Raw genomic sequence first — 23,897 nt, 5'->3', positions numbered from 1 at the left:
ATGGACAAAGGGTCATGACTCTGGTACCAACTTATATGTTTTTGGGGTCAAGGATTCTGATAAATTCAACTGTAAGTGAATATGAATCGTTTCATCCTACGTTTTGGCGGCCATTTTAATAAATATGGCTGCCATACAACAGATAATGAATATTGTATATCTTCGAACTCAAAAGATATATAATCACGATTCAAGTGTAAAAGTATAGTTTTTGGGTGAAGGTTTTCAATATAATAGGAAGATTAAATGAGAACTTACCTGTTTGAAATTTAATCTTGATTTTATAAGTAAGTCGTAGAGAAGAGACTACATGTCTCATCGGGTGTAATATGAGATCCCGCTGGTCACGTGTGTGGCAATCTTTTAAAGCTGTACGAGACTACAGGATATATTGATAGGAAGATGAAGATGTTGAGAACTTTACCTGCATAAGGCTATGTAAGTCGCAGGGTGGGAAGAGGAGGGATGTAGTCTCTTCTCTACGACTTACTTATAAAATCAAGATTAAATTTCAAACAGGTAAGTTCTCATTTAATCTTCCTATTTTATTACGTAAGTCTCCGATCGAGACTACATGTCTCATCGGGTGTAATATGAGATTTCAAAGCCCTGTAGTCACGTACAGAACAATACATCTGTAAGCCATCAACGGCATCACTACAGACAGACATACCTGTGCACTCTGTGCAGACTGCCATTCCATATGCAGACTGAAGTTGCCAAGTCACATTTTCAGTAAAGCCTGGGCAAATTGGTTAGTATCTTGTAAGGGCTTGCAATAAAACTTGCGGAATGTCTTCTCAGCCACCCATCCAGCCCTTGAGAGGATTTCTGACACAGGCACCTCACTCCTTTGTGCTGCTGACGTAGAGGCCGCCCTTGTGGAGTGAGCACTGAAGATCTGTGTATCGACACCAGCGTCATGTAGGACAGTCTTAATCCAACGTGCAATTGTTTGCTTTGATGCACGACGGTGAGGCTTCTTATAAGCTACTAACAAATGTCTCTCCATCCCTCTTAGATTCTGTGTCCGCTGCACATACTCTTTCATATAATTCACTATGCACAATCTCCTATCTGGAGGGTACGCATTTAGTGTGACACTGAATCCCGTATTTCCAGGCTTGTTTTGTTTCAGTGTGTTCTCAAAAGAAATCTCAACAGATGATTTTTTCCACCTCATCCTGTCCAGGTGGATAACATGAAGAGACTGCACCCTTTGTGCAGAAACAAGTGCTATCAGCATAGTCAATTTCTGAGTAAGTTGCTTCAGATTAAGTGCCTTGGATGGAGACAGCTTTCTGAGGTAGTCCAAGACGACTTTAACATCCCAGATAGAAGAGTAGCGAGGAGCAGGCGGCTTTAAATGAAAAACTCCTTTCATAAACCTATTTACAAGTGGGTGCGACCCAAGAGGCTGTCGTCCACCATCAACTATGAGAAACGTGGAAAGGGCACTCCTGGCTGTATTCAGGCTACTGTATCCAACTTTTTCTTTGTCTAACATATTTGTAAGAAATGCAAGGACATCACAAACTTGGACATTCAAATAATTAATGTGTCTCTCTGCACAAAATCTTTTCCATTTTCTGATGTACACCTGGTACTGTGCTTTAGTGGATCCTTTCCACGACGCAGCTATGATGTCTATTGTCCTTTGTGTGAGGCCCTGCTCTACGTAAAGTCCCTTCCAAGCCTGCAACATAATAGAGACAAGTGATTATTCAAAGGATGTGGGGTGCCTGAAACTGGCTGACATAATAATGTCTTACTCTTTCGAATTAACATGGGTTCCTCAACCAGCATACTCTTAAGGATAGGGTACCAAACCTGTGTTGGCCAATTGGGCACCACTAAAATCCCACATGCCTTATCCTTCTGAATTTTCTGCAAGCACATTGGCACTAGATTGAATGGGGGAAAGGCATAAAACTCCCACTGACTCCAATCAACTGTGAAGGCATCTACTGCCCAGGCCTCTGGTTCAGGCCTCCAAGAAATATATCGGTCTACCTGTTTATTTAGGCGGGAGGCAAACATGTCAATTTCAGGCACACCAAATCTCCTGATTATTCGTTGAAATATGCTCTTATTCAACATCCATTCTGTGCTGTCCGAGAATTTTCGAGACATGCGATCTGCTTCAATATTCAATCGCCCAGGTAGGTGAGCAGCTGTAAGCCAGATGTCCTTACTAATACACCATTCCCAAATATCAATGGCCATTTGATTACATTCAGGAGATTTTGTGCCACCCATATTGTTCAGATATGCGACAGCCGTTATGTTATCTGCTCTAACAAGTACATGATTGCTCCTTTTCTCTGAGCAAAAGGCTTTTAGCCCATGACTAACTGCTACCATTTCTAGCAGGTTAATTTTATTCTGATTTGCCTCTTTCAACTCATCACTATTCCATCTGCCACCTGTTGAAGTGCACAGATTTGTTGCCCCCCAGCCTTTACCACTGGCATCTGTGTGGATTTCCACATCTGGTTTTGCCCTCTGCATTGGGCTAAACTGTGACTCAAGGTTCCATATCCACCACTGAATTTCATGGATGCTTTCTCTTGACAAGGTCATATGCCTATCGAAATGTCCCTTGTTCCTTGCAAGGGCAAGAATCTTGTCTTTCTCTAAGGCTCTATAATAGAGAGGGCCATATTGTACTGCTGGGAATGATGCCACTAGTTGTCCAATAACCTTTGCAACTGTTCTGATGACAGGTTTCTCAGTAGCCAACAGTTCTTTACAAGACTGCTTTATGTTCTCCTGTTTTTCTTTTGGAAGCCTAACACTCATATCCAGAGTGTTCAGATTGAAACCCAGAAAGGTAATCTCATGAGTAGGCTCTAAAACTGATTTTTCAGGGTGAACAATAAACCCCAAATTTGATAGCAACTTAGTAGTTGCGCTCACTGCTGCCTGCATTTCCTCGGCAGTTTTTGCAATGATAAGTGTATCATCTAGATATGCAATTACAATGTGGCCCTGCTCCCTGAGCGTTGCCAAAACAGGCTTTAGCAGTTTTGTAAAGAGCCTTGGTGCTGAACTAAGCCCATTGGGAAGTGCTTGAAATTGCCATAACCTTCCCTGCCATGTAAATCTCAGGAATTTTCGAGAATCTGGGTGGATAGGAACCGTGAAGTATGCGTCTCGGAGATCGACTGAAGCTAAATAATCTCCCGGAGAAATAAGCGGTAGAGCTGTCTTGATATTATCCATCTTAAAATGCTGATACAAAATACTCTTGTTTAATTCTGTCAAATCCAAGATGACCCTGAGGCCGCCATTCTTCTTTGGCCTTGTGAAAATATTTGATATGAATTCCCCTTCTACATGTTCACATGCTTCTATGACATTTTTCTCAACCAGCTTGTTGATTTCTTCCTGAATCGAGGCCATTTCCTCAGAATTTCTTTTGAATTCATGAAGGGGTTTTTCCCTACAAGGGGGATATTTAGCTGGGTCAAATTCAAGCTTGTAGCCCTGTACAGCTTGCAAAATATATGTATCAGATGTAAGCTCTCCCCAGTTGTGCATATGTAGCTTCAGTCGACCTCCGACTGCAATATCATTGACATTAGATGTTATTGTCTCCCTTACCTCATCACTGTTTGGGAGTTGCTCTATTTCATCCTGCCCTGCCCTTGGCCGAGCTTCCGGTACTGTGGGGCTTGGCGTCCCTCTCGAGACGCTGTCGGGGTAAACGTATGGGGAGCTTGTGGGGTCCTCTTCCTCCACTGGTTTCGTTGGCCTAAAAAAGGCCTAGATGTGCTCCCTGATGAATCCGCGTAGGATGTCCGCGACACCCAACCAGCTTCCTTGTATCTGCGTTGAGACCCTTGGCTTGGGTAGGGGTGATAGGCCGGCTTGGGTCTTTTAAACCCGCCTCTCATCACTCCGGCCGCCGCTTTGTGCTGGTCTTGCAAGTCCTTTACTTGCTTGCCCAAGTCATCCCCAAAGAGATACTTGGTTACAGGGTTTGTTGGTTTGCAGAGATGAGTAAATTTCGTGTTCAGGTCCGGCTTGATCAATTCTTTACGAAGAGCATTCATCTCAAAGTTTGCGTTGCACAACAAAGCTAGAACGTCTTGCTGTTCGGGAGATATGTTGCTTGGATCGAGCAGGCTGACATAAGCCGAGATACCTCTTGTTAGGGATTTTTGGACCCTCTGAAGTTTCACATCCTTCGTACGAACAGGGGCAGAGAGGTTGTCCCAGATCGTCTGATTCACTTTCGGGGTGTCGATCCCTCGACAGTTCGACGGCACTGGGTATTTGCTACTTGTCTCATCGAGCACTTTCTCTTCCAGATGATGGCTCATCAAGTAGTTGACAGAGCTTGCTAGCTCCTCATCAAGAGGCTGTCCAATATCTGATGCCACCGCAAATTTAGCAGCAAAAGCTGGTACTGTCTGTGCTTCTGCCCTATCCACGCACGACTCCAGCTCTGAGCTATGCCCTGCACTCAAGGCATGCACCATGTCATCATCCTCAATATCCATTTCTTCTGTATGTGCCAAGTCATAATCTGCACTAACGCTAGAAGTTGAAGCAGAGGCTGAATCACTTCCACTGCGATCAAGATGTCGGTCTGGCTGTGCATGTCCCATGCCTGCCACCCCTTCCCTTTTACTGGGAAGAGCCTCCATGAACTGACAGAGCAAGCCTTCGAGTCTATCAAGACGACTGTTTACGGTCCCAAAGTTATCATTTGTCAACTTTGACGAGTTGGATTTCGTAGCAATCCGAGGCCGAGTCGCCGCTACCGCCGCGCGGTCGCCAGCCTCCATCACCGCCAGTACTCCCCGTCCACGGCCCGTGTTGGCAGCCGTACCTTTCGCTGCCGCTGCGCGGTCAGCTTGGCTAGCACTCACCGCCTGTTGTGACTCCATTGCTGCTCTGTTTTCGCCCGAAGATTCTGCCGCTGCGCGGTCAGTTTTCTTCTCTTTGTTTTCTTTTTCCGCGGCCACGCCAGCGGATCTTCTATCCTTCTGTTCTTTCATTATTCTGATAAGTCCGAAAGGAAGAATTTCCGCGAAATTCTTGAATATTCGAGGGTTGTGAAAAATCCTTTTCACACACACAAAACGCGCCAACGAATTGCCACACACGTGACCAGCGGGATCTCATATTACACCCGATGAGACATGTAGTCTCGATCGGAGACTTACGTAATAAAATGATGTTTTAGCAAAGTGAATAGGTTCATCACATCCTTTGTTTTGACGGCCATTTAATAGATAGCGTACGAGTGTTATGAAAGCGGGATGCCCATTTTGGATTGATTCTGGTGTAAACGTTTGTTTGAGGGGTCAACAATTACTTGTTCACTCATTTTAAGTATTCTAATGTGGAACATCTGGGCATATTTAACTTGTAAGCATTTTGGAAAATATGCTCAACTTCCTTTATAGGATTTCTGTGTGTATGACAGTGCATGTGAAAAACATGATCTTCACAATTTCATGTCTGAAGTACATTTTAATCAAGATTATACATTTTCTAGAAATATAGACTCTCGCTTTCTCTGGTCCCTGGACTATGGAATGAAAATCATAGTTTCCAACCAATATAGTATATCTGTTTTCTTTGGAAACATGACACTAAGTGTGAGAAAACTTCTAAAACTTCTTGGGTCACTTACATCAAATGTAAACACACTATATGTATGTCTATAAAATCCATGATTGACCAGGCTGTTCTGATACTTATAACTACACTGAATCTCATACATCGAACGATAAAGTAAATAGTGGCAGTGGGCAGGACTTCTGGTCCTGTACGGGTAGAGAGACGTCCCCGCCCTCCACGAGTCTCCCGCTGCCTTGCGGGCAGTTTTTTGGTTAATCAAAGGCTAGGGAGTAAACCTTATCCAAATCCGGAGCGGAACCCCTAAGGCGGTTAGGTGTTGTAGTTCATCATCTCTCCGGCAAATATAATAGGTATTATACAATACATCTTTATAGGTTTACATCTAATTGTCATTTGCAGCTCCACATGAGTCTACTAGCAAAATATAAACTACACTTTACAAGAAAAATTATGCTAATTTATGAATTTAAGGAAAACCTCAAAGAAATACAAATTTTTAGGTTCATAATTATTGAAAGATAAAACTGCAGAATAAGATATTCAGTAAATCGATCTTACTTACCGGCACCAGTAGAAATAATGAAGAAGTTCTCTAAAGCGCACCTGCATCTATATATGCATTCACGTTCATCACCGCTCATCAATGGATGATCAGGAACAATAATTGTTTTGGATTGTCAGAGCTAATTCGATTCCTTCATATGATTTCTCATAATGTTGTGTAACAATTTTGACAAGGGTCATACTATGAAATAATGATCAAGAACTGAAAAAAACTTTAGAAATCAGTAGGTCATATAAGACTGCAATTATCATGTCTTTGTGGCTGGAAACTATGACAGTACACTAATTGTACTCTCCTGTCTATGCATCCAAAATTGGGGGGAAAGTCTTCTATTCCATTCTCACCATTTCATTCTACCTTTGATATTCAACATAATTATCTTTAGTATTCCAGGTATGCAACAATTGTACTTATGTGATGTTCAATACCTACTTGAATAATGAATGTGATAGAGGTATGGTCAATCAACAACAATCAATGAACAATAAAGAACTAAACGCCGCAACAACATAGGAGGTTCATTTACCAATAATAGGTGAACGATTCTTGTCAATGGGACAATACATATGGCAAGTGAGGGTGTATATGTAATATATACACTACAGGTTGGCCCCTCAGAAAATGGAAACGAATATTTTTTTCAAAACCAAAACGAAATTGTCCAATTTGGTTGAGTACTTTTCTTTCTAGACATGTTTTTGTTAATCATTAATTTCTTACTTTATTTTATCAAAGCTCAGCAACGGAGACTACCCAACAATTGAAGGTCTATTTTCGACAATAATCCTATTCAAGCATTCCACATTGTGATGTGCGGCCTCAATTCTTTGTTAGTCTCCCAAGGCAGTGGCTTTTGTTCGATGCTGAAATTTGTTGAATTGAGCTAAGAAATTTACGCTCGACCCGTCTTTACAAAAACATCTGTAGAATGAAACTACTCAACCAAATCGAATGATTTTGGTGTCATTCTTCTTCTAGATAAATTCTCTACAACTCTATGTCATTCATTTTGGCATCAAAGTAATGCAAATGTGCAGATATTTGCGAAAACTCGCGTTTCCGTTAATTCTAGGCCACACTGTATATAATATATGTGTGTGTGTGTGTGTGTGTGCATACTCTAAGTAGTGCAGTGCCCCAATCATATTTATCAAAATGGACATGAAAACGAAATGTGTTAGTTCTATTCATCAACAAATGCTTGTTTAAAATCATTGACCCCAATTAGTTTCAAAGACGTACAGTAAAGTATATATTGCGGTGGCCATGTTTTAAAATGGCAGCCAAAACATAGGATGCGATGGTTGTATACACGAAAAGATGTATCCATTTAAATAAATGAACCTCAAAAACGTATTTTTGTTCCAGAATCATGAAGATGCATCCATTGGTTTTAAAGATATATGAATAGAATGTAGAGCGGCAGCCATGTTTAACTGGAGGGAGGCCATATTTATTAAATGGCCGCCAAAACAAAGGATGTGATGAACCTATTCACTTTGCTAAAACATCATTATTGAAAACCTTCACCCAAAAACTATACTTTTACACTTGAATCGTGATTATATATCTTTTGAGTTCGAAGATATACAATATTCATTATCTGTTGTATGGCAGCCATATTTATTAAAATGGCTGCCAAAACGTAGGATGGAACGATTCATATTCACTTACAGTTGAATTTATCAGAATCCTTGACCCCAAAAACATATAAGTTGGTACCAGAGTCATGACCCTTGGTCCATACGTTTTAAGGATATGTTATATCTAGCATGGTGGCCATATTTTTTTCAAAATGGCCGCCAATAAGTAGGTTGCCATGGTTTTATCCTCTCAAAAATTATTTTATTGGAATCCTTGACCCTCAAAACCTATATTTTGGTACAAGAATCACGACAATCGGACTTACAGTTTCCAAAATACACAGCATTGCTATATCACATGGCGGCCATTTTGAAAAATGGCCGCCACGGCCGCCACAGGCAGAATCAGAGTGGCTTCCATATCAGAAATGACTTGTATTGGCATCATGTACATGTGTACCAAGTATGGTGCTTTTACCATAATGTGCATGATTCACCCTATATGTGGTCTATATCCGCTAGACTAGATCGTATAGTTTTGGTTGAGACCTAATTTCAGGTTTCTAACATTTTTTGGTGAGATAATGAGAAACCTCTTATAAAATATGAAAGAGCATGTAATTCCATGAGGAATTCAATGTTTGTTTGATGGAAAATTGGTTTTGAAATGGCTGAGATATCCAAAACAGTGCGATTCTAATAAGTGTGAAACCCATCTTTTGTTATGATCGCTTTGTTTTACTTTGTTTTTGGATGTTTCAGGCATTCCAAACCCGATTTTCATCAAATAAACTTTGAATTCCTCTTAAAATGGTATGCTCTGTACCATTTCATAAGTGTTTTCTTGGAATCTCGCAAAAAGTTAAAAGCCCAATTCTCATCTCCACCAATACTGTACCATCCTTTTAATATGAATGTTGTTTTATAGTGGACTGTAGAGGTGAAATGTGCAAAACTAAGAACTGGCTCTTGTGCAGTATACAAAGTCACTCGCAATCTGTATTGCAAGAAGAAAAAAATAATAATTCCAGAGAGATTACTCTGTAATGAGTTGAAAAAACTTGTAGCTTTGATCTGCTTGGTTTCTCTACATCTGAATATTAACATCGATACAACATTGATAGTGAAGCCTGATCGAGTATTTCAGATGTATTTGTAGTATATAAACTCTCTGAACTTGCCAAAAACTGAACACCTTTGCATGAAATGAGTCTTGGGTACAAAATATAATGAGTCAATACAATCATGACACACACCTGGTAATTAGTGATAAATCATTTGTCTCATGTTATTACTTGTAAGTGTACATAATGCTGGCAAATGACCTCAAACTTTTTCTGTGCTATGGATTTTGGACAGTAAGTACAAAACTATATAGGTTTCTGTGCTGATCAGCACTAAAGGCACACGAAGGGTTAAGTTTGTATTTAAGACCTTATTACTGAGCATCCTAAATGTGTGCTCACTAACCTCCAATGACGTAATCGCAAGGCAAAGGATGCTATCCATGGCCCCCTTGTTTACTTCTATCTTCAGCGTCCGGCTGGCAACAAAGTACTGCACGAGGGCGGCCACGACGTCGTTCAGTTGGTCGCACCAGTCGCTGTCCCGGAAGCACTCCATCATCTTGGCGTGGTAATCCCGCGCGGCGCGGCTCTCTGCATCGGGCTCCAGGACCTGGTGCGGCTGCGGCACGAGGGCGGCAAACTCCTTCACGTGCAAGAGGAGCACCTCAGCAGCCGCCCGCAGCAGCGGGTCCACGGAGGCCTGCTGGAGAGGGCGGTCGCCGCCTGGCAACGGAGCCACGCCAGCAGGGGTGGACTCCTCGGACGGAGTTTGGGAGGGTAGGTGATCTGGGGCACCCACTTGGGTGCGTGCCACGCCCAAGCTGATGCAGTCTGCCAACAGGGTGTGGTCAAATTCCTGCCAACAAATCAGGTATTCCTACTTATTTTGGACCAGTGGAAATATTAATATATTTTTACGCATTAATTATCTTTTTATCAAACTATAATATAACCGATACTTGCATACCACATTCAGCATATTCAGCGTATAGTCAGCACACATATTTTATACATGAATCATTTTTTTTATCAATCTATGATACAATTGATAGCTGCATATCACATTGAGTGACACTGACTGAAAGATAAGTTTCATTATAAGTTCTGGGCCCCATTTCGATGAGCCCTTATTGATATTTCAAAATACAAAATTGCAGTTTACATTGTAGAAGGTGGAGACAGGCAATCAGCTGTGAGTATTTCATATATAACTATTGTATCTACACTCGCAACTTACCAAAAAGTGCAAACCTCTGAATGAAATGGGTCTTGCATACAAAATACGAGTCAACATAATCATGACCCAATGCTCACGACTGCAGCACTCATGCAGCAAAGAAGTCTATTTCAAGTGGAATCATGTACATAAAAGCACCTACGATACAAATGTCATATTTTATTTATACTTAAGATCTCTCACAAAGTCCAGTGGAATATAACAATTTATTCTGATCTGTCATTTTTAAAATGTGAGAGAATACTATCGTGCCGTATCATCCCGGCTTTAATGAAAACAAATTCACAACAAAACCATGAGACATGCTCAGGTAGCTTTAAAACCACTGCAGCCTCAATCTTTCTATTTATCTACATCTTTTTTAGAAGAACCTCTTGGGAAACATAAACCTGCGATTATCGGTTAGACATCGCTTTGCAGGTTCCGCTCACCTCATTAGTCATTATAGCCATGATGTCATCGTACCCCAGCCTTGACAGCAGACTAGCACACTCCCTGGCTGATGTCGTCATGGTGTTGCCATAGCAACAGGATTGCACTATAGACAGGAACCACTCCTACCAAAGAGCATGATTGAAACGTCAAGATTACATCACTTCAGTTCTGCTCCATATCGTTCAAAAAGAAATGGTGTTGGAAATTACTACCACATTTTTAACAGTGAAAGACAAGATGTGGACAGCACTTTTTTGACATCTTAATGTTTATACCTTGTGATCAACTTGCAAAAATTGCAGTAAGCTTTTCATGGTATTGAAACGAGAGCAGGGCCCTGTTGCATAAAAAATATGAAATCAAGTTTAAGTCAGAAAATCAAACATAAGTAAGACATCAGCCAATTACAATTGAGCATTCAAAGACTTACGTTTGATTTGTTTTGACTTACGTTTGATTTCAACTTTAACGCAATAGAGCTCAGGTTATATAATTCATTTATCATCTGATGGCATCCATTTGCTTAGAATAGAAGAGTTCCCACAGATTACAATGCATGCATCCTGGTTACTGTCTTCTTACCTTGTCTAGGACGACTTCATTCAGATCTTTTGGCAGGTCACTGGGGAGGTCAGGGGGTGAAGGGGAGGGCTCCTCCACTGTCAGGTCAAACTTCAGCCGGTTCAGCAGTGACATTAGTCTCTGGTATCTACACATGGTATATGATCAGACAGAACACTCATGAAATACTGAGACAATTAGCTTTAATCTTTGGGTATTTAAATCCCATCCAAATAAGTGCTACACGCATCAGCATCAGTCATGTAGTGTATCTAATACCACAATTAGTCCAACTCTTTGGTGTAATGTCAGTATTACACGTACATTTGCCCTATAGGATTTGTATTTTTCTTTTCTTTAACATTATTTTCTTCAAGTGTTTTCTATGCTGTAATATTGTTTAATTTGACTGTTATTTTTGTTTTTGTACTCTGTCAATATCTTTCAATCCGTGTCACAGCAAGTTACAGCCTTAGACTGATGTTGGTTCTTTTAACAGCAAGTCGAGACAGAATAAAAACAAACAAGTAAATGCAGACAGAGGCAAGTTAATAAATATTCTTAATAGTTGATAACAAGTTTTATTACCAGGTTCATAAAAATGAATGAGTGAAAAAAAAAATCCACTGCAATTACTGGCTCACCGTTGACTTTGGTATAAGTTATTTCCACTCAGATTTGGTAGGAATTCATTTATGTAAAAAAATGGGAATACAAAGTCAGCCTTATACATAAGTTTAACTAATTGACCACAATTCAATTAATTTTTTGGTGTGTCTTGCTGCAAAAATATCCCAAAATATCTATATGCACGCCTTTGAGTCACAATACCTAGACATTTTAGCTACATAAACTCTGCACTTGAGTGAAAGAACTGTAAAACTATAAATTTTTGTGTGCATGAAATGATCGCAAAGTTTGCAAAGAGCCATGATTTGCAAAATTGAAGTGCACACAACAGTTCTTGTCTACACTATTATACATTGAATGCCAGTGGCAATTTGCTAAAATTTCATGGCGTGAATATGTCTGGTTTTACAGTACATTGGATAAAATGTAATTGCAATATCTCTGTAAGTTTAATGAGGTAGCAAACTTACTTTGGGGCTATCCTGTTGGTCATCATGAACTGCTCCAGCTTGGCCACATCCTCGTGGCTGAGCTGACCGCGGCAGCTGGCGTCCACTCTCTCGGCCAGCAGCATCTCCACCCGCTGGCAGGCCAGACCGCCGGTCACCCGGGCCACGGACTGCCAGTGGGTGTGGAGGAACTTCTCCACCAGCAGGGTGAGCAGCATGCCTACACACAGCCAGAGATTTGACGTGGAGAGAGAGAAACTTGAAGGGGACTCATATCATTATTGATAAAGTGATACAGTGGAAGTGCAAGAGATATGGCCAATGATTAGATGTGACACACAGGTAATCAGAGAGATAGAGACTGACAGACAGACAGACAGATGGATGGACAGACAAACAGATAGAAAGAAAGACAGGCAGACATACAGGCATATGGAGTAAGCAAGAGTGAGAGAAAGATTGAAAAACTACTTAAGGAGGTAAATACAGAAACACACACATAAAAGAAGACATGTAATGGTAGACAGTCTCCTATTCCAATAACTTGCGAACTCTCTGGGAGCTCAAGATGACAAGAATACTTTTTGGTTGAATAAAAATTTGGTCATTTCAGTAATGAAAATGATATGAAACAAATGAACAGACTTACACTTGGAAAAATGACTCTGACAGACATATAATACCTTTTTTTCAATTGTGTATAATTTTCTCGGAAATATAAAGGTCAATTCATCAGTAAATACTTGGTCCTTCAGTCCTCACTATTTCACAAAACCCACAATTTCTCACTAAAAAAAAGTTAAAAGCAATACTATTGTAATGATCCTCTTTCTATTATTACAAATTCAAACACACAAAAAATCTCATCTTAGAAATAGGACACATTCTGCTCTGTTGACATTCCAATGTGCTTCAGTTCGTTGAACTCACCAGACTGTGTGAGGTGAATGCCCTCAAGTAATCTTAGTGTCTGCCTGACCAGGCAGGGGTTGTTCATGTGGCTGAAGCGGATGTTTATTGCACGCAGGAAGAGGCCGCTGGCAGCTGAGTTGCGATGAATTGCACTGTGTAGGAAAATATGCACAAATGAGAGGCATGATAAGAGGTGGGTGTAATAGATAATATTAACTATATCAGAAAAAGGTAAATAATACTGTAATATAGACAGTTTTACTACAGAAAGAGAACAAATGCTGATGGAAGAAACTCTAATCTTTCTATCATAGCCATTTTTCCAGGCATATAACACACATAATCATGAATTTAGGCAACGAATGCAGGCACTCTTGTCTACACTTTTGGAACTTGGTATTCTAGGTTCCCATATATCAGTTGCCGCCACGGGAACCTGGCATACCAGGTTCCCGTAAGGAACGGGTTTAAAGAGAAATGTGAAACACCAAACTGTCCCGACATGGTATTCAGTTAAGTCGAGGAGGACATGAATTTCCAGAGAGAATCTCTTGTCAAAGATCCCACAGATATTTGATGAAGTTCCTGACTGCGTCATGACCAACGTGAGTCATAAAAAACATTTTTATGGCTTCCAACTTCGGAAGGAGAATGCATCTCGTCAAAACAATCCTGTTAAAATCAGGTGCTGACATCACTGTTGTGTACTGTAGTGTTTCAATAAATTGGGGTAAATCTAAGATGGCTACAAAGGAAACACATAAATGGCTTTGAGCAAGCTGCCATGGGATCCACGGCCTTTACTCCCTTCGAAACTGTAGATACCGGTATCCTCCAAAGGACAAGAGAATGGGGATAAAGAGCCTTGCCTAGGGGCACAACTGTTGCTGCCAGGAGACTTGAACTAGTGACCTTATGACTTATGAGTCCATGGGCTTATCAACCGACTCACAGTAACTTGATAACTTACCTGTTTCTACACTGTAGATTTATTTTAGTTGCATTGCTAGATCTGGTAGACACATAAAGATAGTTAAAATAGGAATTTGTAAAAAAATTATTTTAAGTACCTTACAAGATCCTGGACTGGAAGTTCATAGGACAGCTGGACGATGTCATTGACATGATTCACCACCAACCAGGTGAGAGGCTCGGCATCTGCTTGATTCTCACACTATGTACACAAACGAACAAACAAACAAACAAACAAACAAACAAACAAACAAACAAACAAAGAATTAAACATGGGAGATTGACATATTAATGCCATGCACTAGTTTGAAAAAAAAAATAAAAAAAAACAGGAGTAGAGAGAAGGGGCAAATTCTAAACCACTAAAATATAACCACTTAATTTGTATGCTATCAAAATAATGATAGAAGAAAAAGAAAGTGATATCTCACTGCTATTAAACATGAATGATGCGAATTAAATATTGTTCACACTAAGCAAGAGATCTGCTGCAGTAATACAATGTATTTCTATAAACTGTAATATGCCCTTGAATTTGATCATATTCTCACATTGCAATGCATAAAAGAGACATACATGATCCCTACCTGGATATTTATAGTATTAATGAATTTCAGATTGCTTCTTTTATGTATTCCTTCACCAAAGAGTTATTACCTTAATATGCTTTTAATGATTATTTCATTTATAATTTTGATGTGAATATGTATGTTACTAGAAATTCCCTTAAAATGTATATTCCTTTTTATAGATATAAATTCTCAAGAACAGTGATTTCTTATAAAGGTCCTGTACTTTGGAATAATATGTTAGATAAGTTCAAACAGTGTTCCACTTTAAGTGATTTTAAAAGGAAGTATAAATTTTATTTATTACAGAAAAAATAATATACAATATATTATGAGGTATCTTCAAGTTTTATTGATTGCCTGTTGTTTGTTCATGTATTGTTTGTTATTGTTGTAGCTCATTAGCTTGTTTGTATTTGTCTTTTGAGTTTATCACATGTAAATCTTGTCATTACTTCTCTCTATCTTATTCTTGCCATGTTCTCTACTGTCTTTCTTTTTGTCTCCGTTTATGTTCTGTGATTTACACACAATTTTTAAAATGCAAACTTGTAAGATGCAGTCCATCAAGGGTTTGACCTTTGACAGGCCAATGGCCTTTTGTCATTTCCACACATCTGCTGCAGATCTTACCGTTTTTACTGTGTTTATACTTCACTGTAACTGTCCTTGTACTGCTTATGCTTTGTTTTGTGTATATTTCTGTGTTCTGTTCTGTACATTTTATACATATGTCTATCATTTTGGTTTTTTTGAAAGATGTGAAATAAATTGAATTGAATTGAATACCTGCCCATATACAACATATCACTCAGTACGATGACATCATGTATACAGGTATCTAAGATTTCTACTTTGTCATGGCAAAGACATCTACAAACCCTTTCCTTTTGTGATGTCATTTTGTTCAACATGCATCACATTTTTAAATGCCAGTTTTTCTGAAAATCCTGAACTGTATCAAACTATCAGTTCCCACAGGCAGGTGCGTGTCGAGCACATAAGCCTAAATCTCTGAACTTGATGCCTTGGTCAAGCGGTCATCCACACTCACCACATAGTCACAGAAGAGGACCAAGGCTCCCTGCTTGACCACCTCCTCGGAGCTGGACAGCGGGAGCTCTGGACTGGTCTCCAGGTTGTCCAGACTGCCCGAGGAGAGGGACTTGGAGAGAGGGGGTCTCTTGGGGGTGTGCAGGATCTGGGTCCACCACTCCGTTGAGTCAAAATTTAGCAACAGCAGCAGCTGCAGAGGTTAGGATGAAAGGAGAGTCAGAGATACTCCCCTACTTTATTTATTATTTATCTATTTATCTATTTTTGGTGGGGGAGGGGGCTGGGGTGCCTCGAATGAGTTCACATTGCACAAGTCCTATCAAATCAGTCATGTGATACAAAAGAATATGTGAGGGGTTTTATTAGCAAACACTGGTTAAGAAAAGAAGATATATGAGTTTTAAATAAACAATAAAAACACATAAAATGAAAACATTAACCCAAACATACCACTTAGAACACAATTTGGAATGTTAAATTTCTCGCTCACATCAACAGCATCCCATCACGAACATAATCATGATGTAAATCATGGATATCCCTTTCCCCTATTATCATATGAGCCATATGGAGAGAGAGAGAAGAGAAGAAAGACTTACATATTTGCAAGTAATCATCTAACGGACGGAGACAGAGCTTTAATATGAGAAGCTACCTCTGATTGCTAGGTATCACTCCATGATCTCACCCACCTGACACCATTGTAGCACTAGTACTGGGTCTGTCTGAATCAGTGAGTGGAATGCCTGGTTGAGTTGGTCCAGAGAGAACCAGCATTTGGACTGCTGGGGTCTTGAGATGAGGCTAGTCATCACCATGCCAACCTTTCTAAATGCCCCTGGAGGAACAAAACCAAAACAAGAGCACACATGTCATGAACAGGGTTAACATTTCTAGACTTCCAGAGCAGTTATCTGCTTGCAAAACAGACAATTAATTTGCTCACATCACTTTTTAGCCCTTGAAGGACTGGACATTACAGAAAATGACTTTACTGTTTTGCATTTAACAAAATCACTTACGCTAAACACTGAAATACTACACAGAGAAATATCACCGTTCACTAAATGCCTATGGAATATAGCACTACAGCAGATTAAAGCTATCAAATGTCAGGTAGCCAAAATTCATTGTAGTACACAATGGAATCACTCATTTCCTCAGTAATCACTGCCCTGCTGATACTGGAGCAAACAACACATAATAGTACAGAAAGCTGTATCAAATTGTACTACATAGTGGCCCGAATTCATGAAGGTGGTACAAATGAAACCATGGTTTAAACCACGGACAAAAACCATGGAGCGCCAAGTGTCACATGGAATATTTTGTTACGAAATTGGTCATTTCGTCGACAAAATGACCGTTTTGTTGACGAAATTATCATTTCGTGGACGAAATGTTCATTTAGTTACAAAATGTTGTCATTTCGTTACAAAATGATTAATCATTTCATTGACGAAATGACTGATTTTGTAACGAAATATTCCATGCAACACTTGGCGCTCTACGGTTTTTGTCCATAGTTTAAACCATGGTTTCATTTGTACCACCTTCGTGAATTCGGGCCAGTGTGTAGTGATGCAAAAAAATATATATGATGACGTTATGCTGATGCTTTCTTAAATTTTGTTACATCATATTGAAAATGGAACTCAGAAATAGAATGTAACTGAAATGAAATGCCACATAGTGCTGTTGCTGAGTATCACTGTTACATGGAGTCATAGGCATTTATCGCCATGGAAACTGATTCTAAACAACCTCATTTAGTCTGAATATCTGTGAACACAGAACAGTTGCCATCACGTTCATCCCCTGTTCCAACCACTGCCAGCAGCCTTGTGCATGGATGTCTTATTTGGAAAGAGTACTAAGCTATTAAACAAAAGACTGTGACATCATTACTTTGATACTCTATAGAAGTTAAAAGTACACTGACCTGATTTGAACATGTGTGTCATGGATAGGAGGAGTCTGGACAGCTCCTGGGGAAGGTAGTCATGTGACATGTCACCTGACAATGCCTGTATGGAGCTCTTGGCTCGTATATTCTGTACTGCGGTGACTGTGAATCCCACAACTTGGAGAAGGAACCTGGGTGGAGGAGAAAGAGGATCATGGGGAGCATGTGATCATACCAGAGGCAGTTCCCATAATGCACTTTGGTAGTAGTCAAACTCCTGATGCTTGCTATGGTCTCTTCTGATGTGCATCGCTTTCAGCAACAATTATTAGGAATCAAAGACACCGTATATAACCCTTTTGGTGCTGTGAGTGCTTATTGACACAGTAAACCCCATAGCATTGTACACACTGTTCAAAGTCCCTAGCACAGAAAGGGGTAAGACTGTTGTGGTTTAACCCATTGAGGACGAGTCCCGCGTACACTCAGGCAGGTGTCTATGGGAAATGCATGTTGTAGCAAAATCAGTCCGTCCTCAACAGGTTAATTTCAGAACTTTTCAAACTTTGCTGACTGAACTGTATGATGATATTCAAATGCATGAAAAAAGCACTTTAGCACGGCAACTGATTGACAAATTGCCTCACATCGACGTAAATAAGCACCGAATTGATCAGTGTTTTCGTAGTAGCCATGATAGAAAAGATCATGGGTGTATGTACTCGAGCAGGATTCGAACCTATGACCTCCTGATGTCCAACAACTTTGAAAATTACGTAGTCATGATCAAGACATCTATGACCAAATATCACCATGTTAATAAACCATCAACTGAATGGTTTAACAACACTTTCTATGAGCAACATTGAGTATGGGAAATCTGCTTGCTAACAGATATTAAATTATTTGAAGCACAGAGCATTTATTTTCAATATTATATTTCATATCTTCATATTTACACGATACCAGAGACTTTGATAGCATTTATATGCATCCAGCTCAAATTTTTCAAACGGGAAGCATCGTTAAACAGTGCCTTTTTATACAAGGACCCTACAAGACAATCTAGACCTCATGCACACTGCAGCAGGTGAATAAATGGTTGGTTATAAGCTTTGTGAGAATTACACATCCTCACTGATGAATCCACGACAGAATATTGTCATATTACAAAGCAGATGGCACTATAAAACTTGCGCAGATACAGTAGCATACCTCTTCATGAAACATAACTCGAATACTGTATACAGAATATATCTAGCAGCTTTCTGCGAATCTGGACTTCCCAACAATTTCGTGATAGGTTAAATTCGAAATCATGGAGTACAGCAATGGACGGAGAAATGTACGCATGAATGGCATACTGTAAAACGAGGAACGTTTGCGTGCTGTTTAATTTCGCAAATTTCGCGAGTGCCAAGATTCGCGAAATTAAAATGCATGTGAAAGTTCTTGTTTACACTATGTGCATTGAATGCCAGTGGCAGAAAATTTCATGCCGCAAGAAAGACCATCGGCTCCAATTCGCGAAAAATTCATGCCACGAATATATCATGTTTTACAGTACTCATGTCGGATCAAAGTTAATATCTTTTAGTACTGTTAAATTCACGAATAGTACCTGACCCGAGAAATTCGTAGAAATTAACAATGAAATATAGAAATACGGTGAATACATTACCTGGCAAGGACTTCCTCAGGTGCGATGAGGTTGGCATTGAGGGCATCCTCCTTGGTGTGTTGGGCGTCCAGGACACAGATGAAGAGGTCAGCGGTCAAACCCAGCTCCTGGAGTCTAGAGAGGATGGTCTCCTCTTTGGACTGGGTGGTGAGGACTCCTAGGAGGGCCAGGGCCATGGCTAACCAGCGCTGCATTGAGATCACACTGGTCTGAGGGGGGGGGGGGGGGGGGGGGGGGGATAAGACAGATAAAAAAGGTTAAATGGGGCTTGGCGAATAAGTGTTTTGGTGAACAATTTCATGCAAATGGGATCAATGTTTCATTTCTTATTGATCATGAATTCTGTAATCTCCTAGGTCAACAACCATCCACTGAATGTTTCCTGTATTTTGTGAATGAGGTCATTGCCCTGTACAGTATATTTCATGTTGTGCATAGTTCTTGATATATGCATGCATCGCAACTGCCCACACTTGAATTGTTACACTCTATTATAACTTGCTAGCAGAAAGCAGCAATTATGAACTTGGCTTCTGGCCTCATGGAATATATGGCATCAGACCCTGATTACTTGCACACATTTTGTGAACAAGCAGAGGGTAAGTTAATATAAAATATCCCATACAGGTGATGCAGTGCAGCATTGAATCTCATTAAAAAAAATTTAAAAAAACAGAATCACATTTAATAATAACAAAGTGAGCGTGCTTGCGATTTTCCAAGTAATGAGTACAGAAGTGGAAATTGTTAGGTTTGAAATTACTCAGCATTATTTTTATTATCATCTGATTATTTCTATTATCATCCAATCATTATTAGTCAATTTCCTTGCTATCACAAAGTCACACGATTGCTTTCAAATTTAACATTGGTAAATGTCAGTAACATGAAAATACTGGTAAAAAAAAAGTCATTTCAAATTTTTGAAATTTTTACTTGATCGTAGGGAACCAGGAGAAGAGCTTTGAGCAGGATGTCAACAGGACGGAGTGAGCTAGGGGCTACTGTCCCCAGGAGGTGGTGGAGGGTGTCCAGGGCCTCTAGGCTGTCCAGATTTAGCTGTGACACAAGCAGTATCGACACAAGAAGAGAGAGAGAGAGAGAGAGATATGTGAGAACAAATCATTGACACATTAAAACTTATTTCAGTACCCATATGCCAACTTTATAAAGAGTATGTCCCATATATTTACAGAAAATGATAAAAACTTGAAACTCTTTTTAATTTGATTCAATTAGTTTTACATGCCTACTATGGAAGCATTGAATGCTTGTAAGCCAGCAACCAGTGGACTGACATCTTAAATTTCCTATCAAAGGGTCAGGCAATGAGGATCATATGCCTTGCCTAGGGGCCAAGCCATCGCAACCAGGGGACTCAATACCAGGAAACTTGTAAATACTAGATTACAAAAACACTCATTTAATAGTCATTGTGGAACATTATTTTCAGTCAAAATGAAAACATAAATGCCAGGCGAGAACTTACTGCATGATAATATACAGTGTAACAAAGGGCCAACTTGCAAAGACTGATATTCTCACAATATAATGGCAATAGTCTCATCACTAGCGATAACTTTCAGAGTATTATATGAAAGGAAATGGTCAGAGATCAAGGTAATACCATTCTAGTTATACTAAACATAGTACAGGACTTACCTGTTGTCTGGCCAGCAAGGGTAGGATCATATCGACAACCTGCCTTGATAACCTCTTCCATTTTTCCTCGCTCTCGCGGTGAGCTTGTTGTAAGACTGCCGTGAACATCTCTAGAACCTGAAGATAACAGAAATGTGTATTTACACATTTGTAGGTAGATGATAAGCAGCAAATAATATGCAGACAGGCTGACCAATGAATGTAGACTGTGAAACCAGAAATGTTCGTATGCATTTCAATTTCACAAATTTTGCGAGAGCCAAGATTTGTGAAATCAACCTGTTGAGGACAGACTGATTTTGCTACAACACGCATTTCCAATAGACACTTGCCCTAGTACACTTGTGTGTAAAATAGTGACATCTCCTTATATTCTAGGCTTTACTGTAAAATTTATATGGTAGGATGTTTTGTGAAACAACTGACCTGCATTGTACACATATGCATCAAAATGTGATAACTCAAATATTTTTTAAATTGCTGCTCCCAATGGTAAACAATTATACCGTTAACCTCGATGCAATTTAATGAGAGGAACATTGAACGGAGGGGACGAGGGCGGGGTCGCCCTCCTCGCAGCCCCACCTACCTGGTAGTAATGGATGAGACGGAGCAGCATGGATACCAACACCTCTCTCTGTGTCTCCAGCTCCTTGGCTGATTCCGACTTGTTGCTGGCTCTCAAGATGAACATGTCATGGACGAGGGGCTTGAGAGCAGGAACAACTGAAGACATAGTGATAGGAAAAAGATCACAATCGAGGCAAACGTTCACAAACAATTTCACACTAAGAATTACATGAGAATGTTCCATGCCAAAAAATTTGATTATTTAGTTTGATGTGTCTGTTGACTGTGAGCTCAAGTCTTAGTCAATTTATGCCAGGCTGTATGGACCTGGTAATGTGGGGACTCACGGGTGGCTAAGCTGAATCAATCTTCATTCGCTGCCTATTGGGGTACATTAAAAAACCACAAATAGCAATTTATCCCTGTTTCGAGGTGTTTAATGTAATGACAATACAACATTTTTTTTTTAATGATTTCAAAGAAAAAGCTTAGATATCAACTCCATCTAAAGCCATAAACTCAGCCTAGTGCAGGAGTATTGGAGGTGCTGTTGAGCGCTGATGTTGAGCTGCACAAGCATGCACTGCCTGTAGCATTATACTGTTTGGTACCATAATCAGAGAGAGAAAAAAAATACACAATTTATTTGATGTATAATCATTCATTTACTGTTGTGTTGAATATGATCATCAACATAACAAAATCAATTTTCAGAAAGCACTGACTTCCCCCATTCTTTGATAACCCATTGCACAGCGCTAAAAAAAAAGAGTAATACCCCAATTCAACAATATGGTGAATTCTTTGGCTGCTACACCCAGATACCAAATACTGTAAAACACAATATTTTCTTGACATGAAATTTTCATGAATGGGAGCTGACAGGCTTATTCGCAGCTCAAAATTTTCGCAAGTTGCCTCTAACATTCAATGCATATAGTTTAGAGAAGATCTTTAGTGTGCATTTTAATTTCACGAAACTCGGCTCACCCAAAATTCACAAAATTAAAATGCACACAAACATTCCTCATTTTACAGTACTGTGTCTTATTGGAGCCTAAAACAGAGAGCCAACTCACTGTGTGTGGACGCCTGCTGACCGCTAGCCATAATCCCATCACAGAGCTGGATAATCTTTGGCATGGCGATGACCGGCTTGCTGTGGAATCTCTCGTACGACAGCAGGACGAGGAAGTTGAAGATGTGTGGGATCAGGACCTCGTAGCCCCTGATTGGCAGACGACGCAAGCAAAGAGAATTCTACTGATGAGCATTTAACTCATCAAATATTGGAGGCATTTTTACTACACAAATCATCAGCTTGTCATTACTACAATGCCAATTCTGATTTTTACTGCATGGCTTATAATGGAGAAAGATTGGTTGAACTACATAATTGCATAAGATATCTTCATAAAATTACAGAATATATCTTTATAAATGCCAGTTTAAAACAAAAACACTAACTTTAATTTTCAAAAATGTGTTGTCAATTTCAGGATGAGTTATAAATGTTATGATTTACCAGTGTTTGATAATTTTTGCATCCAGCATGTAAAAAAAAAATAGTGTTGCTAATTTCAGGATGAGTTATCAATTTTCTGATTTAATAGTGTTTGATAATTGTGCAACAAACATGAAAATGGTAGGTGACCAAAATAACGCTACATTTAATAAGAAGATTTTCTTCTCCATCATGAAATGTTAACAATGACTGGCAACAATTATACAATTTTGTAATACAAACACAGAGCTTCAAATTACAGAAATTTCATTTCTGGAGCTTGAAGTTTTAATGATAATAGATATGATGATTAATACTGATGAAGCAGAAGAGACTGTTGGTCTAAAGTTTAGAAAGCAAAAATAAACCAGATGATTACTCAGATAGTGACTATTGTAGTATTAACAAGTGTAAGAATATATGACAACTTCAAACAAAGTTTGCTGCAATGTTATTTGCTGAAGTAAACTTGTAGATTTCCATACTTCACTTCTTTCACTGCATTTGCTTAACAACAAAAAATTGAGTGCAAGTATGGCTACACAAAATTTACTGTGGTCAGGAAACAAGAATATCAACTCACTTGACGAGTCCTTCTTCGAGATACTCAAACTGCTTGATCACAAAGTTGAGGAATATCTGCATCGAGAACAACAACATCAAAAAGAAATTGAAGAGAAAGCACAGTTACAACTCACAGTACAACTTACATCAGTACAAGATCTCAATATGTGGGTTTCACTTCATATACATAGATCTACTTTGAATAATTCCAATAATTCTGAACAATTCAGGCAAAGGTACAAATGACTTCCTACGACTGGCGGTTGCTATGGATACCTGCACTCTGTATTTGCTATCAATTTTACTGAACAGCAGAAAATGAAACAAGAATGTAAAAAGGGCTTTAACATAACCTGATGAGACTCCCATTTATAAA

The 23,897-nt window shown here is 39.5% G+C and overlaps 2 protein-coding genes across 2 annotated transcripts in view; both read right to left on the bottom strand.

The window, feature by feature from the left end:
• The window catches only part of LOC139739847 (huntingtin-like), a 74,785-nt gene that overhangs the window by 20,744 nt on the left and 30,144 nt on the right, over positions 1–23,897 (bottom strand). Inside the window, exons 28-42 of the mRNA XM_071650442.1 lie at positions 23,541–23,596; positions 22,533–22,681; positions 21,473–21,609; positions 20,884–21,000; positions 20,158–20,280; positions 19,222–19,430; positions 17,577–17,731; positions 16,327–16,472; positions 15,633–15,824; positions 14,108–14,211; positions 13,056–13,189; positions 12,147–12,345; positions 11,068–11,194; positions 10,482–10,607; positions 9,217–9,669 (exon numbers count right to left, since the gene is read on the bottom strand). Of these exons, the coding sequence (XP_071506543.1) occupies positions 9,217–9,669; positions 10,482–10,607; positions 11,068–11,194; positions 12,147–12,345; positions 13,056–13,189; positions 14,108–14,211; positions 15,633–15,824; positions 16,327–16,472; positions 17,577–17,731; positions 19,222–19,430; positions 20,158–20,280; positions 20,884–21,000; positions 21,473–21,609; positions 22,533–22,681; positions 23,541–23,596 (2,427 nt within the window). The remainder of the gene's footprint in view (positions 1–9,216; positions 9,670–10,481; positions 10,608–11,067; positions 11,195–12,146; positions 12,346–13,055; positions 13,190–14,107; positions 14,212–15,632; positions 15,825–16,326; positions 16,473–17,576; positions 17,732–19,221; positions 19,431–20,157; positions 20,281–20,883; positions 21,001–21,472; positions 21,610–22,532; positions 22,682–23,540; positions 23,597–23,897) is intronic.
• LOC139739903 (uncharacterized) lies at positions 455–5,009 on the bottom strand. Its single transcript, XM_071650503.1, has one exon. The coding sequence runs from the start codon at positions 5,007–5,009 to the stop codon at positions 3,630–3,632; it is 1,380 nt and encodes a 459-aa protein (XP_071506604.1). The 3' UTR covers positions 455–3,629.

This window comes from Diadema antillarum, unplaced genomic scaffold (assembly GCF_040938485.1).
Source record: "Diadema antillarum isolate AM-2024a unplaced genomic scaffold, OU_Dant_1.0 seq00000821_RagTag, whole genome shotgun sequence".
Classification (NCBI taxonomy): Eukaryota; Metazoa; Echinodermata; class Echinoidea; order Diadematoida; family Diadematidae; genus Diadema; species Diadema antillarum.
This window is presented reverse-complemented; position numbering and strand designations above follow the sequence as displayed.